The sequence below is a fragment of the Eublepharis macularius genome, chromosome 18, assembly GCF_028583425.1.
Source record: "Eublepharis macularius isolate TG4126 chromosome 18, MPM_Emac_v1.0, whole genome shotgun sequence".
Taxonomy (NCBI): domain Eukaryota; kingdom Metazoa; phylum Chordata; class Lepidosauria; order Squamata; family Eublepharidae; genus Eublepharis; species Eublepharis macularius.
Window position 1 is genome coordinate 13,351,415 of NC_072807.1, and position 13,847 is coordinate 13,365,261.

The following is a 13,847-nucleotide window of genomic DNA, read 5'->3' on the forward strand; positions in this document are numbered from 1 at the left end:
AAGGTGGACTATAAACAACAATAATAATCGGGGTCTTCATGGGACACAGCTTAGCCTCTTGACCACTACGTTACAATTTTACTGAGCAACTCTTCTTGGTAGTTTTAAATTAATTGTTCTAACCAATATTTTAACTGACTTATTATCAGTGTGAACCACTGCAAGTGTGAATTACTGTGGTTGAAAAGTGGACATACAGACATTCAATTTACTTAGCTTTACTTAGAAATAAGTCTTATGTAGTTTAATAACGCGTCGTCTCAACCAGTTTATTCACCAATCCCAACAAAGTACACAACCCAAGATAAATAAAACAGGACAGACTAAGGGCTGAAATTCTTTAAAGAGACTGGCATTTAATCTTGATTTGTTTTAAATCAAAGATCTTGGAGCCTTCAACACATTTCAGACCTATTCCCCCCCCCCCCACACACACACACTTAAGGCACATAAAGGATACATATCCATCCTGACTGGTCTAACAGGATAACAATGCCTCTGCAAAAGGAAACATCCACTATCCTTTCCAAAACCCGTGGAGACAGGCCAAGAAAAAAACAGCCGTCCACTTCTTCGGCCTCCCGTCCTCCTCCCGGAAAAATAAGCCGTACAATAATGAAGCTGTTGAGCATTAGCAAAACTTTGCTGTTTTCAAACGACAGCACTCTCAAAGAGGAGACCGGCGGTAAACCTGAACAAGGAGGCGAAAGGGACATTCTCAGATGCAGCAGCAAAGCAGACAGAGAAGTAACAGCAGCCAACAGCCTGAATCTCTCTCTTACTCTACCCCCCCCCACCCCCCACCCCAAGGTGGGAAAAGCCACAGTTGATCTTACCTGTCTTTGTTCAAGAGGGCAAGTCTAGGGACAATTGATATAGCCCACTTAAGAGTGCAATCTAAAGGACAAAATTGAAAAGAGTCCATTAGCACCTTTAAAGACTAACCAACTTTACTGTAGCATAAGCTTTCGAGAATCACAGTTCTCTTCGTCAGATGCGTGGAGGGTAAGAAGAAACTGGTCAGATATATAGGTATATATAGAGAGAGGTAGATATATATCTGACCAGTTTCTTTTTACCCTCCACGCATCTGACGAAGAGAACTGTGATTCTCAAAAGCTTATGCTACAGTAAAGTTGGTTAGTCTTTAAAGGTGCTAATGGACTCTTTTCGATTTTGCTACTACAGACTAACACGGCTAACTCCTCTAGATCTAAAGGACAGTTACACTCTATTAAGCCCATAGGGACTGCTTTCTACCTTTCACAAATACCTGCCTAATCGTTACATCTCATCCTCACAGACTTCAGTTCCTGTAGCTAAGAAGGCTGCTATGTACTGTGTGTGTGTGTTATGTGCCGTCAAGTCGCCTCCAACCTATGGCAATCCTATGAATGAAAGACCTCCAAAACGTCCTATCATTAATAGACTTGCTCAGATCCTGCAAACTGGATGATGTGGCTTCTTTTATTGAAGCTATCTTGTTCTAGGTTTTCCTCTTGCCCTCCACTTTTCCAATCTGTAAAATGGGTTTTCTCGATTAGCGCCCCCCCCTCCAAATAACGTAACATATTGTGTTTCAAATAAATGTTACATATCAATACTCACTAATATTTTTTTGTTCAATCAGCTTCTTTAGCCGGTTTTCACTGCAGCTGTGCAGGAGCGTCAGTTCACATTTTCGAGCCTTTGGAGAAATTTCATATATGGAAAGATCATGGGTCTGGCTCACAGCCAGTAGTTTCTGGTTGTTCACTTCCGGATCGCTGTTTTCTAAATTCTCCCACACAAAGCTGTGAAAATAAAATTTTTAATATATGACCTTTACTTCTAATTGAGATCTTCTGAACTTCTCAGAAAACTGTTCCTTTATAAAGATGATACCTGTGACAGCATTAAGTGCCTATTTCTGATTTTCTGAATACATTTATTATTTGCTTTACCACTCAAGAAGTCTGAGAGTGACTTACAAAAAATCAGCATGGAGTAACATCTCAGTGGGATGGCATGCAATTCTAGAAAAACAGGCACAGGAACTGACGAAGGTAAATTTCAAGACAGGGAATCCAGCAAGCAAAACAATTTTTTTTTTTGCCTTACAGACAAACAGAAACACAGTAATTGCTTCCTATTACTCTCAATTTTTGGGAAACGTGTCAGGTTAGAAGGAATCAATGCAATGAAGGGCTGTTCATTGTTCATACCTCATGATTACAGAACAAGCTGTACAAAGCTGGCCGCTGGGCTGCCAGCAGGAGCCTGGCACATGCATGCCCCTTATGGCTGCACTCAGCAAGGCCTTTTCTGAGCTGGCCCCAGTTCTTTACAGCTCTCTTCCCCCAGAAGTTTGGCAGGTTCTGTGCTGCAGGGGAGCCAGGACTGGCCTTTCAGGGTGCCTGCAGGTTAAGCAGCTTTGTCCTAGCAGCCAATTTGCTTCTTCTGCTGCTGTCACAGATCTGGGGATTGATTCTTGGACTTGATTCTGGTTACAAACCAACTAGGCTGGGAGTTGCTGCAGCCGAGAAACAGCCTTCCAACATATAAAGGAATGACTGAATGGAGAAGGACCAGTTAGCCTGACTCAGCGTCATACTTGCATCCCTGGAACAGCCGGCGGAGACGCTGTGAAGGCAAACTGAACTGGGGTTGCCAACTATGGTTGGGAAATTCCTGGAGATTTGGGGGTGGAACCTGGGGAAAATTGGAAGGGGAGGGACCTCAGCATGGGCAGCCCCAGTTACACACATTGATTTCAGAAGACAGTGAGTGTTCAATCCATGCTTAAATCTGGGCTACCGAAATAACACGCCTTACAATTGCTTAACTTTCGCCCGATTTATTTATCTATTTTTAGTTTTTACTAACCAGGTTAGAATACAGTCAAGATTTACTAGAGTCATGTGCTTCGCTTATTTGTTTTGTAATAATCGGCCTTGAGTCTCATGGAGAAAGGAGGGCTATAAATGAAGTAAAAACAATGCCGTGGAGTCCACCCTCCAAAGCAGCCAGACCCTCCAGAGGGACTGGTTGCTCCCGTCTGGAGATCTGCAATTCCGGGAGATCTCCAGGTCTGACCTGGAGGTTGGCAACCATTCCCGAAGGGCTTCCTCGTTCCCATGGAAATAGACGAGGCCCAGAAGGGGGCTCCTCCTCCCAGCCACTTACTCTTGGCAGGCGCCGGGCAAGGCGACGAGAGCGGGTCGGTGGCTGCTCCCTTCCAGTCCCGTCTCCGTCCAGCGCAGCGCCTCGCCGGCGACGGAGACAACCGCCAGGGCCCCTTGGCGCCTGCTGAGCTTGGCCCTGGCGAGGGGGCTCGGCGGCGCCTGGAGAGGCAGCAGGAGCACGGGCAGGGCCCCGGCCATGCTCCCCTCAGCCAGCTCGTTGAGCCGCCGTCCGGCAGGAAGCAGGAACCGGCCTCGAGACTACATCTCCCAGAAGGCGTGGGGCGGCGGTGCGGTGCACGTCGGGATAAGTAGTTCCTGGGTCGCCGGCCTGCAGGAAGTAGGAACCGGTCCCCAGACTACATTCCCCAGAAGATCTGAGGGGCGGAGCGATGCACGCCGGGACACGTAGTTTCAGAACCGCCGCTCAGCAGGAAGCGGCCTCCAGACTACATCTCCCAGAAGGCCTGGGGGCGGCGGAGTGATGCGCGCCGGGAGTCGTAGTCCCAGCCGCACGGACCCCTCGCCCGGGTTTGGTCAAAGGGCAAGGCTGGGAGCCTGAGGGCAGACGATATGGACGTAGTAGATCTTCCCCGCCGCGGCCCTTCCGGTTCCCGCCCAACCCGCAACCGGAAGTCGCCTCCTGAGGGTATTGGGGCCGGCCGGCCGATGGAGGCAGCTGCCGCTCCCGGGTTCGGCTCCGGGCGGGATGCTGACCCTGCTGTGGCGGGCCTTGTGGTGGCAGCGGCGGCTCCCTGGCGGGGGCCATGAGCCCCCGGCGACCGGGCGGAAGAGCCGCACCCGGAGCGCCGCTATGGCCACGGAGCAGGAACGGGCGCTCGAGGTCTACGGTCAGTGGAGGCGGCGGCGGGGCGGGTGAAGGCGGCCTTTCTGCCTGCGGGGAGCGCCTGCCACTGCTTGGGCCTTCTCTCCGTGTCTCGGCCCCAGCCGGTGGCCTTGGCGGGTGTGGCATGGCGGGCGAGAGGGTTGCCAGCCTCCAGGTGGTGGCTGGAGATCTGCTGGAATTACAACTGATCTCCAGGCCATAGAGATCAGTTCCTCTGGAGGAAATGGTTACTTTGGAGGGGGAGGACTCTGTGGTGCTTCACTCCATTGGTTACCGTGGTCAGTTAAAGGTATTGGTCATTACATACAAAGCTCTTGGTCCAACATACCTACGGGACCTCCTCCCTCCCTGGGTCCTTCCACGGCAGCTTCCCTCATGTGAACAGGGTCTCTTGCCAGGTGCCAGCCTATACATTGTCGAAATCAACAGCAGCCCATACACGGGCTTTCTCTGTGGTGGCCCCTACCCTGTGGAACAGCCTGCCTGAGGAGGTCGGGAGAGCCCCCACACTCCTGGCTTTCCACAAACAATGCAAAACTGAATTATTCAAAAAGGCTTTTTACTCAGCTAAGAGGGTGGTATTGTAGGAAAGGGATCCCAGAAGTTTCACTAATGAGTTAAGAACCATAGATTTCACCATTATGTTGCCTTACATATTATCTGTTGCTTTGAATATGTTCTTGCATATACTGCTCGTGCTTCATGTTGTCTAATGTCAATCCTAGAATTGATTATGTTCTGTTTCAGCAATCCTTCAACCCTGTATTGGATCCTTGCTAATGCTATATCTTTGAAAAATTGTATTCATTTACCCCACGACACTGTACGGATATGCCTACTCTTGTCCTGATTGTACCGATCTCACACTGCCTTGATTCTCAGTGAGGAAGGCGGACTATAAATGGCATACATACATACATAAATCATGCTGAGGTCCTTTCCTTGCCCAAGGCCTGCCTTCTCCAGACTTCATCCCCCAAATCTCCAGGAATTTCCCAACCTGGAGCTGGCAACCCTAGCCCCCAGGTGTGGTTCTCTTTTTTTCCTCCTGCTGAGAGAGGCTTTAGGGAAGTAGTTGCGTGGCAAGGGGCAGGCAATGGAGAGGACACCCACTCTGGGAAATGGCTATTCTTTGTTTCGATTATATAATGCGAAATTAGTACAGTTAGTATCAAGGGCATTTCCATAAACAATGCTGTAGAGGTCAAGGTAATCCCGTGTGCAAGCACCGAGTCATTACTGACCCAAGACATTGCATCACCGCGTTTTCTTGGCAGACTTTTTGTTACAGGGTGGTTTGCCATTGCCTTCCCCAAAACAATGCTGTGGGGTAAATAAATACAAGTTTATAAAGACATAGCACTAGCAAGAATCCGATACAGAGTTGAAGAAATGCTGAAATAACGCATAAGCAATTCTAGGACTAGCATTAGACAACATAGAACTACCCAGTAGAGTCATCCTTAAAGCAACTGGTAATGCATAGGAGCACATACTAAAAGCAACAGATAGGTTGTGAGACAACATAGTGGTGAAGTCTGTGGTTCTTAACTCATTCACGAAGCATGAGACCCCCTCCCTACAATACAGCCCTCCTATTGTGATGTGATTCTCCTTATGCACAGACATAATTCGGACTATCCGTGATCCAGAGAAGCCCAACACTTTGGAAGAACTCGACGTGGTCACAGAAAGCTGTGTAGAAGTGCATGAAATCCACGAAGAGGAGTTTTTGGTTATAATCAGGTTTACGCCGACCGTACCTCATTGTTCTTTGGCCACGCTCATCGGTAAGGCTTGTAGCAGCTGCTTAGGGTGCAGGTCATGATCTCTGTGGTAGACCACATTGTTGAAGGGCTTGGAGGCTTTAGGGGAAACATTTTTCTCAGCTTCTTTGGAAAAGCATGTTGAAACAACATAGAAACGTGCCTTGATGCATCATAGTGCACTTTTAAATCAAACTACTCGTCCCTTGGGGAAACTTGTTTTGTTGCTCTTTGTTTACAGGAGTGCTTGTAGGGAATGCTGAAAATGGCTCCGTTGGTAGCCTGCTAGCATTTGAACTAGCTAAGAAATTCTGTGTGCTTTAGCTCTCAAAGTTTCAGGTCGGTAGCTGTATTGACCTGTAGTAGAAAAGCAAGGTTTGCATCTGGAAGCCCTTTAAGGTAGGTAGGTTTATTGTTTGTAGCCAAAGGCCATTACAATCCATACACATAGAACACATAAAACACTCTAACATAAACTTATATAGAGATATTAAAAGATTAAAATGATCTAGGCAGAAAATACCAGTCAGTTAAAAGCATTGCAACCTCTGGAAACAGCTCTAGTCCAAATGTTCTTGGCTGCTAAGGTGAACAGAGAGACTCTTAAGAAACAAATGCAGCAGTGTCAGACAAGAGAAAAAACCCTTTAAAGACCAACAGGATTTCCAGGGTATGGGCTTTTGAAAGTCAGATATCTGACAAAGGAAGTTTAATTCTGGAAATCTGGGAAATCTTGTTGGTCTTTAAGGTATTACTGGAGTCGAATATGACTCCCAAAGTGACTTTCAGCCACTATAATATGTGCGGCAGGTGGCCAGGGTTCTCTTGAGGCTGGGCTCAGGCACATTGAAGGGTTGCTGGTCGCTGGTCCACCTCGCTCCAGTGGCCCATGGCAGTCCTGAGAGATCCCAGTGAAGGGCAAAGTACAGAGACTTCTAAAAAAATTTCTCTGTTTTGTGGCCTGGCAATTCTGTGGTGTGCAAGGGGGAAGAGTTTGAAGCTTCTTACCAAGTGAGTCCTTAGATAATGTGTCTGTTGAACACTTGTACTTGAAAATTGTTGCTGCTCATTTCATTTCAACCCTTTTTTGCAATTTTACCTGTGTGATGATTGGACGTAAAGAAATACTTTTTTTTTTAATGAGTGGAATTTAGGGCGGAGAGGGGACACAAAGATGTCACATAGTATGAAGATTGTTACATGACAATTTACGTAATGACTATTTCTGGTGTTTATTGTAGATATGGTAGAACATATTTCCAAATATGTGTTTTCTGTTTAAATGTGACTAGTTTTGTCCCCAATTAACGTGTTTTGTGATAATACATTATTACAGTTCATTGTTTTCAGTGTTATAAAGCTAAACTTGATATCCAAAAATCCTACTAGAGCTGTTGTGACTATGTAAGATTTCATCAGCCCAAAATAATATTTTTTCTCAAAGTTGTTTTATTTTTGTTTTATCTTTTTCGTATCTCTCAGATGGCAGGAACTGAGATACATGTTCTAAAGTAGCAGATGCGTACAACTAAAATGTAAATGATGCCTTGCATGCTGTTAAAGCAGTAAAAGGAGCTTAGGCTTTATATATATTGCCCCCCCTCGCCCGCTTCAAAATTTATGGACATTTTATATTTTTTCTGACCAAACCATTATGCCTCTTGGCCATTCAGTAAAAAAAATCATTAAATGGTGGTTTTTAATGATCTTTAGAAAGAAATTTAATTTTTTTTCCAATTATAGGGCTGTGCTTGAGGATCAAGCTTCAGAGATGTTTGCCTTTTAAACACAAGGTATGTTATATACATGTTAGCATTTGCATCCGAAAACATGCAAGAGAGGGGTTTCTGGGAACACATATGTAGGGTCAGGGTGCTTTCTCCGTTCCATTTTTCCTTCTCTGACTTCTAAGGATATTGTTTGGGAAGGATGCCCAATTTATGGTCAAATAATAGTCTGAATAGGTTGCCAGTGGAAGGCACGTGACTCTGCCACATTCCTCTGAGCTCCTGCAATCCTGGAAATGAAAAAATTAGATACCTGGGATCCTGGAACTCATGTGGCTTAATAGCCACATGATTGGGGCGGGGGGCAAAAATCTCCCTCCCTCCCTCCCTCTCCTGTCAATGGAGCTGTGCTGATGGAAGCGGGAAGATGGGGCGATTTTGCCCAATTTCTCACACAGGTCCTAGGAATCTGCTTTACCTGGGTTGGAAGGCACTGCTCAGGGTGGGGGAATGCAGCGAAGATCAGTGCTTCTATTGGTAGTAGTTAGAATTCAGCCCTAAGTATGTAGTAATCTTTGGGTGCCAGCATCTAACTTCCCCAAGATACTTGAGGCTTTCTTTTGAAGACTCTGTGATATGATGAAATTCAGGATATTTCTGTATTTGTTTCATCTTGTAGAATGCAATATTTAGAGAAAACAAAACAAAATGGGGAAGCACGAGAAGGTGGTGGTGAGAATGGAGCAACTGGGGAACGATTGTTAGTTAGGGAGCTCCCCCAAAAATGCCAGATGCAGCTGCCTCTCGGTTTTTTTCTAACCCCAACTCAAACGGGCCCTAATTCCTGGTACAACGCTTGTTTGCAAGAGCAGGTAATGCTGAGAGAACTTCTCATGGTGGATACATTTGAAGTTTAAGTGTTTTAAGCCAGTTTACATAAGTAGCAAAGTGTATTCTGTACAGATACTTTGGCTCCTATGTTAAAAGACCAGAACAACTCTAAGCCGTCTTTTCTTTCATCTAGCTGGAAATTTACATATCCGAGGGGATGCATTCCACTGAGGAGGACAGTAAGTGTGTCTTCAGACTGTGTTTCCAAACAACCTAGCCCTTTCATGCAACAAAAGCTGCAAGGTGGCTTTTCCTGGCCTGGAAAATACCAGGGGCAGACCTGGCCATCCTTAAATAAGTCCATGTGTTTTTTATGCATGCATGTCCGGGGTCTGAGGCACAGCCCCCGGCCTCACCGGGAGGAAGCAATGGGAGACAGCCGGGAGGCAGCTGCCCTGCTGCCCCAGCCAGCCAGCAGAGCCAGAACCTGCCTGTGCCAGGGGAAAGGGGCAAAGGTCCAAGGCCCCAGAGGGCTGGAAGGGGCAGGGCGAGGCGAGCCAGCCCCACCCTCCAGGGAGAAGATAGGGAGCTAAGCAGGGCAGAGGGAGGGGGCAAAGGCAGGGGGAATAGGGACCCAGCAGCTGCCCAAACAGCCCTTGCCAGCCGAGGAGGAGAAGCAGCCACAACAGCTCAGAGCCACGCCCCAGCCTATCCACCAGCTAGAAGGCAACAACTAGGCTCAGGGAGTGCCAGGAGCAAAGCGACTCCAGGTGGAGCTGCCACAAGCATTCTGGGGGAGGAGATGGGCAGCTCTGCCCAGCATCAATGGGCAGGCAGCCCAGAAGCTGGCCAGGGCTCCTCGCGAGCAAGGGCAGGGAAGCTCAGCAGCGCAGAAGCCGACTGGGGCAGCTCCTCAGGAGCAAGACCAAGGAAACCTCAGCTGGGGTTTGTTCACATGTAACCCCACCCTGCCAGAAAGGCAAGGAAGCCTAGAAGGGATTAGTGATGGGAGGGAAACACCTGAGGGGAGGCGCAGCTGGGCCCTGTCAGGAGAGGGAACGAGCCTGGAAGGAGGGCGGGGCGGAGAAAGAAAGCCCTATAAAGGATGGCTAGGAAGGGCTCTGGGGTGGTGGGTTTGAGTAGGAGTAATGGAGTGGAGCAGAGCGAGAGCGAGGAGGAGAGTGGATGAAGGAGGAGATGGCGGAGGTCAAAGGGGGTGAGTGGCACAGGTTGAGCAGGCCAGCGAGTGGACTGAGAGGGAGCCTGGGTGATGTATACCACCCCTCCTTCCACAGAGCAGGGTCCTGCAGCATCCCTGGCCCCCCTTTGACGTCAGGCGCAGACTGCCCAGTGCCACGCCCAGCGGGGGCCGCGGCAGGCCCTGACAAGGCATGTGTCCATGCCCTCAGCCACTTGTGAAATAGGGGTAGCATGATGAAATTAAGTAACCCTAGCAAATAAATGCACAACAGTTGCATCACACAAGATTTAGCCTGCCCCGCAGGAATCTAGTCTTGGCCTTTAAAGAAAAATGTTGAAGATAATCCAGCAGCTCTGGGATCACCAATTTATAAGGGCGGGGTGTGTGTGTGTCAATATTTGTTTAACCTTAATGTCATTTGAAGGGAACATGACAAAAAATGAAAAGTTGTATTCCGAGTTGTTTAGGGGTCTGCCATGGCCTTTTGTCTAAACTGGCTCCTATTTGGGGCTTTGTAGATGGGTTTCAGTGTTCTTTCTCCCCTTTGCCCCCTTAATTTGAGCCAGGGAGGCAGAAGTTGGGCAGGAGGTGGTTTTACTTCCAGGGCTCAGTACAAAAGATTACTAATGGTCCTGGGTGCTAGCAAAGTGCCTTTTATAGTCATCAACTGAGTTGAACCAGTCTTTCATAAACAAATTCAAACAAAGACTTTTTTTGTAAAGGGTGGCTATACCTTGCAGCTTTGGCAAGCGCCTAATGAGCTCTTCAGCCATAGAAGAATCACACCTATGAGATGCAGAGAACAAGCTGAGTCTTTACTGTAACCTGCTGCTACTTTATGTGGTGTGAAAAAGGACCTAAGCAGCAGCAGAGGTCTCTGCAGACGGATTTGCTGGAGGCTTCTGGGGCCAGAGGCACTGGTTCATCGTTTTGTTCCACAATGTGGTTTTAAGAACTATTGACGCCACCGCAGGTTTTCATTCAGGGGAAAGTTAAGGTCTGTGGCAGACGTCCACCAAATTCTGATTTCTGATTAATCTGTTACTCTAAATGAGACGTGACCCCCGCTTTTATTTTTCAAATTACGGTAAATTCTTACGCACGCGCGCACACACACACGTTTTCATTTATACTATCACATAGTAAATTTTTGTTGTTCTTTCACTATCTGTTTACAGTCAACAAGCAAATAAATGACAAAGAGAGAGTAGCAGCTGCAATGGAGAATCCAAACCTGCGGGAGATTGTGGAGCAGTGTGTCCTGGAGCCTGAGTAGCTGCCCCGGCAGCCCCTTAACCTGAGAGCTCTCTGACATCTTTTGTGTTGGTGTCTTTGTAAAAACACGGAGGCCTTTGATTTTTACCAGAGGGTTCCTTGTATTTTCTGTATATTTTTAAAACCATTTTATTAAAATCTAAATTACAAGGAGGGTAAGAAGAAGCAAAATGATCGTGTTTAAATGAATATAACGAATACATAATCTTTGTTGAAAAGAGATTTTATATAATGATAGAGCCACTTTGCTATCTTATGACTACATAGAGTGATGAAATAAATTCTGGTTTTGAAGGTTATTTCTCCACATTGTGGTGGTGAAATATTTTTTTTCATAGCACGACTGAAGAAAATGAATAAAGTATGAAGTTCTTGCAACTGCCTTCAATATCATTAAGTCTTTTAAAAAAATCTTTCAATGATATGCCAAAGCAGATGAAGAAAATTACATTGATCCTGGCATTGCTTTAAAATCGGGGTTAGGTTATGGTCAGAATTTTTGCTGTAATGTTAACAAGTTGTAGAAAGAGTGGGTTCAGAGTGGCCTTCGTGGTTCTCCTATCCTCCATTTTATTTTCACAACAGTCCTGTAAAGTAGGTTACGAGTGAGACAGGATCGGAATACGAGTCTCCCAAGTCTTAATACACTTGCACTGAACTGACTCAACAATTTGAATGTATGAGTAGCTGTAAAATACCTTGCTATATCCGGAAGTAATATTTCTTTTCTAGCCAATACAGGTTACTCTTTTCAAATAGTTTCAAATAAGTCGTTTTAGTTAAGTTTTTATGTATTGAGAGAAGGAGCACATTGTGAAAACTTTGGTAGCGTTTAGAATTTTTTTTCTGCAGTTAAAAGTATGGTTCAATATTGTTAAATTTCATTAGATTTTGGCCAGTAGAAATGCTTGATTTTCCAAAAAATTTAAAGATATGAAGACTTAATAGTTCGCTTCTTGAGGTGATGGTCCTAAGCAGTCCAGAAACTACAATTTTTCCTTTGACAAAGCAGACTTTTTGGATAGCTGGTCTCTTCCTGCTAAATATTTTTATCCTTCATGGAGCTCTGGGTAGTGCACCTTCATTTTATCTGTACAACAACCCTGTGGGGTAGATCACAGGGTATTATTAACACATCACCTAGCAAATTTCCTAGTAGAGATTTAAACCTGGATTTCCCAGTCCTAGTCCAACACTAGCCATTATACTGTACTAGCTAAAATTCTGTCGCATTTCTCCTTGATGGGAGAAAGTTTTAAATATTAACAAGCCTATGGGTATACTTTGCTTTTCTTGTAAGAGCTGTACTGGGACCAACACAACATACTCCTTAAAAGTTAAAGTTGTGTTCCTCTCTGCCACTAGAGGGCCTTCCAACACTGATAAACGCTTCCATCCATGCTGTAGTTTGTGCTGTTTTCAGTTGTCGCTTGGTTGTGTGCCTAGAGTATTTCTTAAGGCAAATGAACATAGTTTTCAGTTTTCAAGTCTGATGTCTCAGTTGGATATTATAGACCTGCTCCCTAACCCAAGGCACACAAATGCCCTCTTATTATAGGACTTGGAAATTCTGTTCATCGTATAACAATTCTGAGTTTGTCCCATCAGTTTGAAATTTGGTACAGAATACCTAGATTACTACCATTTCAGAAAAATCTTAATTTTTAAAATGTCCCAGTTACAGCAGTGGAAAAACATGACTTGAAAGGGTATGACAGATAGGTAAAGTGTCAGGCCGTTTCTGAAAGGGAAGAAAAACAAAACTGTATCTTTTGCCCATGGTAGTGGGATAAGGAAAGCCAACAACATAACCTGGGATAATCAAAGGGCCAGCATTATTTTAATTGGTCAAGGAGATGTGCAATGCGCTAATAATAATAACTGCACTTATATACCTCTCTTCTAGGTAGATAAGTGCCCTACTCAGAGTGCTGAACAAAGTGTTATCCCCACAACTGGGGAGCCAGGGCTGAGAGGAGTGGCTTGCTCATGGCCACCTGCTGAGCTCATGGCAGTCGTAGGATTCGAACCTGTAAAGTGCTGATTTGCAGCTTAACCACAGTCCAAATCTATCTCAAAACCTTAGTGCAGTGTGGGTAATTGGAGGACGACAGAAGCATCAGACCCCCTCTTTTTGTGCATTTCTGATCTTATGGGTGAGGCCGCCCTGGCTCCAAGCCCTGAGCTGTCACATGGCTATGGCTCATGCTCCTTGCCAAGCCTCCTTTAATGCTTAAGGGAGGTGTGTCATGACCTGCCCCCTAGGTGCAAAGTCTACGGGTCAAGATTAATGGCATCCCTCAAAGGGTTTCTGTCCCAAGTCCATGGAAGCATTGAGGCTTTTGGTCTGAGGATTACCCATTCATCCTCCAGGCTGATGTACTGGGCTTTTGCTATTTGCCAGGGAAAGGGAAGGGGCATCTTGGAAGCTGCTCCTAAATGTCCTTCTTTGGTCTGCCAGTGATAGGTTGGGCTCTCCCCTCCTGCAAAACCATGGTAAACATGCCACTCCCCCCACTTCATTTGAAAGGAGGAGGTGCTGGAAGGGCCTTCCTCTTGTTTGGATTGCGAGCAGAGCAGCTACAGCCAACCAGGATCCCTGGAAGGGCTGGAGGAGCCAAATGGGGGGGAGGAAGTTAGGGTCGGCAGCTCCAGAAGTCCCACCTTTTGAGTGAGGGCCTGCAAAGATAGTAAAGTGGAGACAGGATTTTGCCACTGGAGGAGTGTGCTAAAAATAAATCTTTTTAGGACACTGTTGTCTAGGGAAAACTTGGCTTCAAACTGCTCTTTGGACTCTTAAATTATTGACTGTCGCCATATAAATGAATGGATCCAGCAGTACTATGTTGCACCTGTAAATAGTTTCTATTCTCTCCTGAACCACCTTATTCCCTTATCCCCGGGAATAAATAAAATTTACTCTTATTTTTCTGGGCAAGGCTCGAGTCCAGTAGCACCCTAAAGACCAACAAGATTTTCTAAGGTGTAAGCTTTTGAAACTCAAGCTCCCTTTGCCAGAGGAAAGTAGGAATGGAGCTT

The 13,847-nt window shown here is 46.0% G+C and overlaps 2 protein-coding genes across 2 annotated transcripts in view; one reads left to right on the forward strand and one right to left on the reverse strand.

Annotated features, from left to right (window-relative positions):
• SPG11 (SPG11 vesicle trafficking associated, spatacsin) overlaps positions 1-3,381 on the reverse strand; it is a 48,146-nt gene extending 44,765 nt beyond the window's left edge. Inside the window, exons 1-3 of the mRNA XM_055002600.1 lie at positions 3,166-3,381; positions 1,609-1,793; positions 461-691 (exon numbers count right to left, since the gene is read on the reverse strand). Coding sequence (XP_054858575.1) covers positions 461-691; positions 1,609-1,793; positions 3,166-3,362 — 613 coding nt within the window. The 5' untranslated portion in view covers positions 3,363-3,381. The remainder of the gene's footprint in view (positions 1-460; positions 692-1,608; positions 1,794-3,165) is intronic.
• A 360-nt stretch (positions 3,382-3,741) lies between these two features.
• Positions 3,742-11,186, forward strand: CIAO2A (cytosolic iron-sulfur assembly component 2A). The gene is made up of 5 exons (XM_055002696.1): positions 3,742-4,012; positions 5,634-5,798; positions 7,518-7,567; positions 8,526-8,571; positions 10,712-11,186. Exons 1-5 carry the CDS (start codon positions 3,871-3,873, stop codon positions 10,807-10,809), a joined length of 501 nt encoding a protein of 166 aa, XP_054858671.1. The 5' UTR covers positions 3,742-3,870; the 3' UTR covers positions 10,810-11,186.
• Positions 11,187-13,847: the final 2,661 nt, after the last annotated feature.

What these genes read in the sequence shown, in the direction of transcription:
- CIAO2A (XM_055002696.1), top strand. Translation starts at nt 3,871, where the DNA reads ATGCTGACCCTGCTGTGGCGGGCCTTGTGGTGGCAGCGGCGGCTCCCT. An exon ending in GTTTGCCTTTTAAACACAAG is followed by an intron (nt 7,568 to 8,525) that starts GTATGTTATATA and finishes TCTTTCATCTAG; the next exon opens with CTGGAAATTTACATATCCGA. An exon ending in GCATTCCACTGAGGAGGACA is followed by an intron (nt 8,572 to 10,711) that starts GTAAGTGTGTCT and finishes ATCTGTTTACAG; the next exon opens with TCAACAAGCAAATAAATGAC.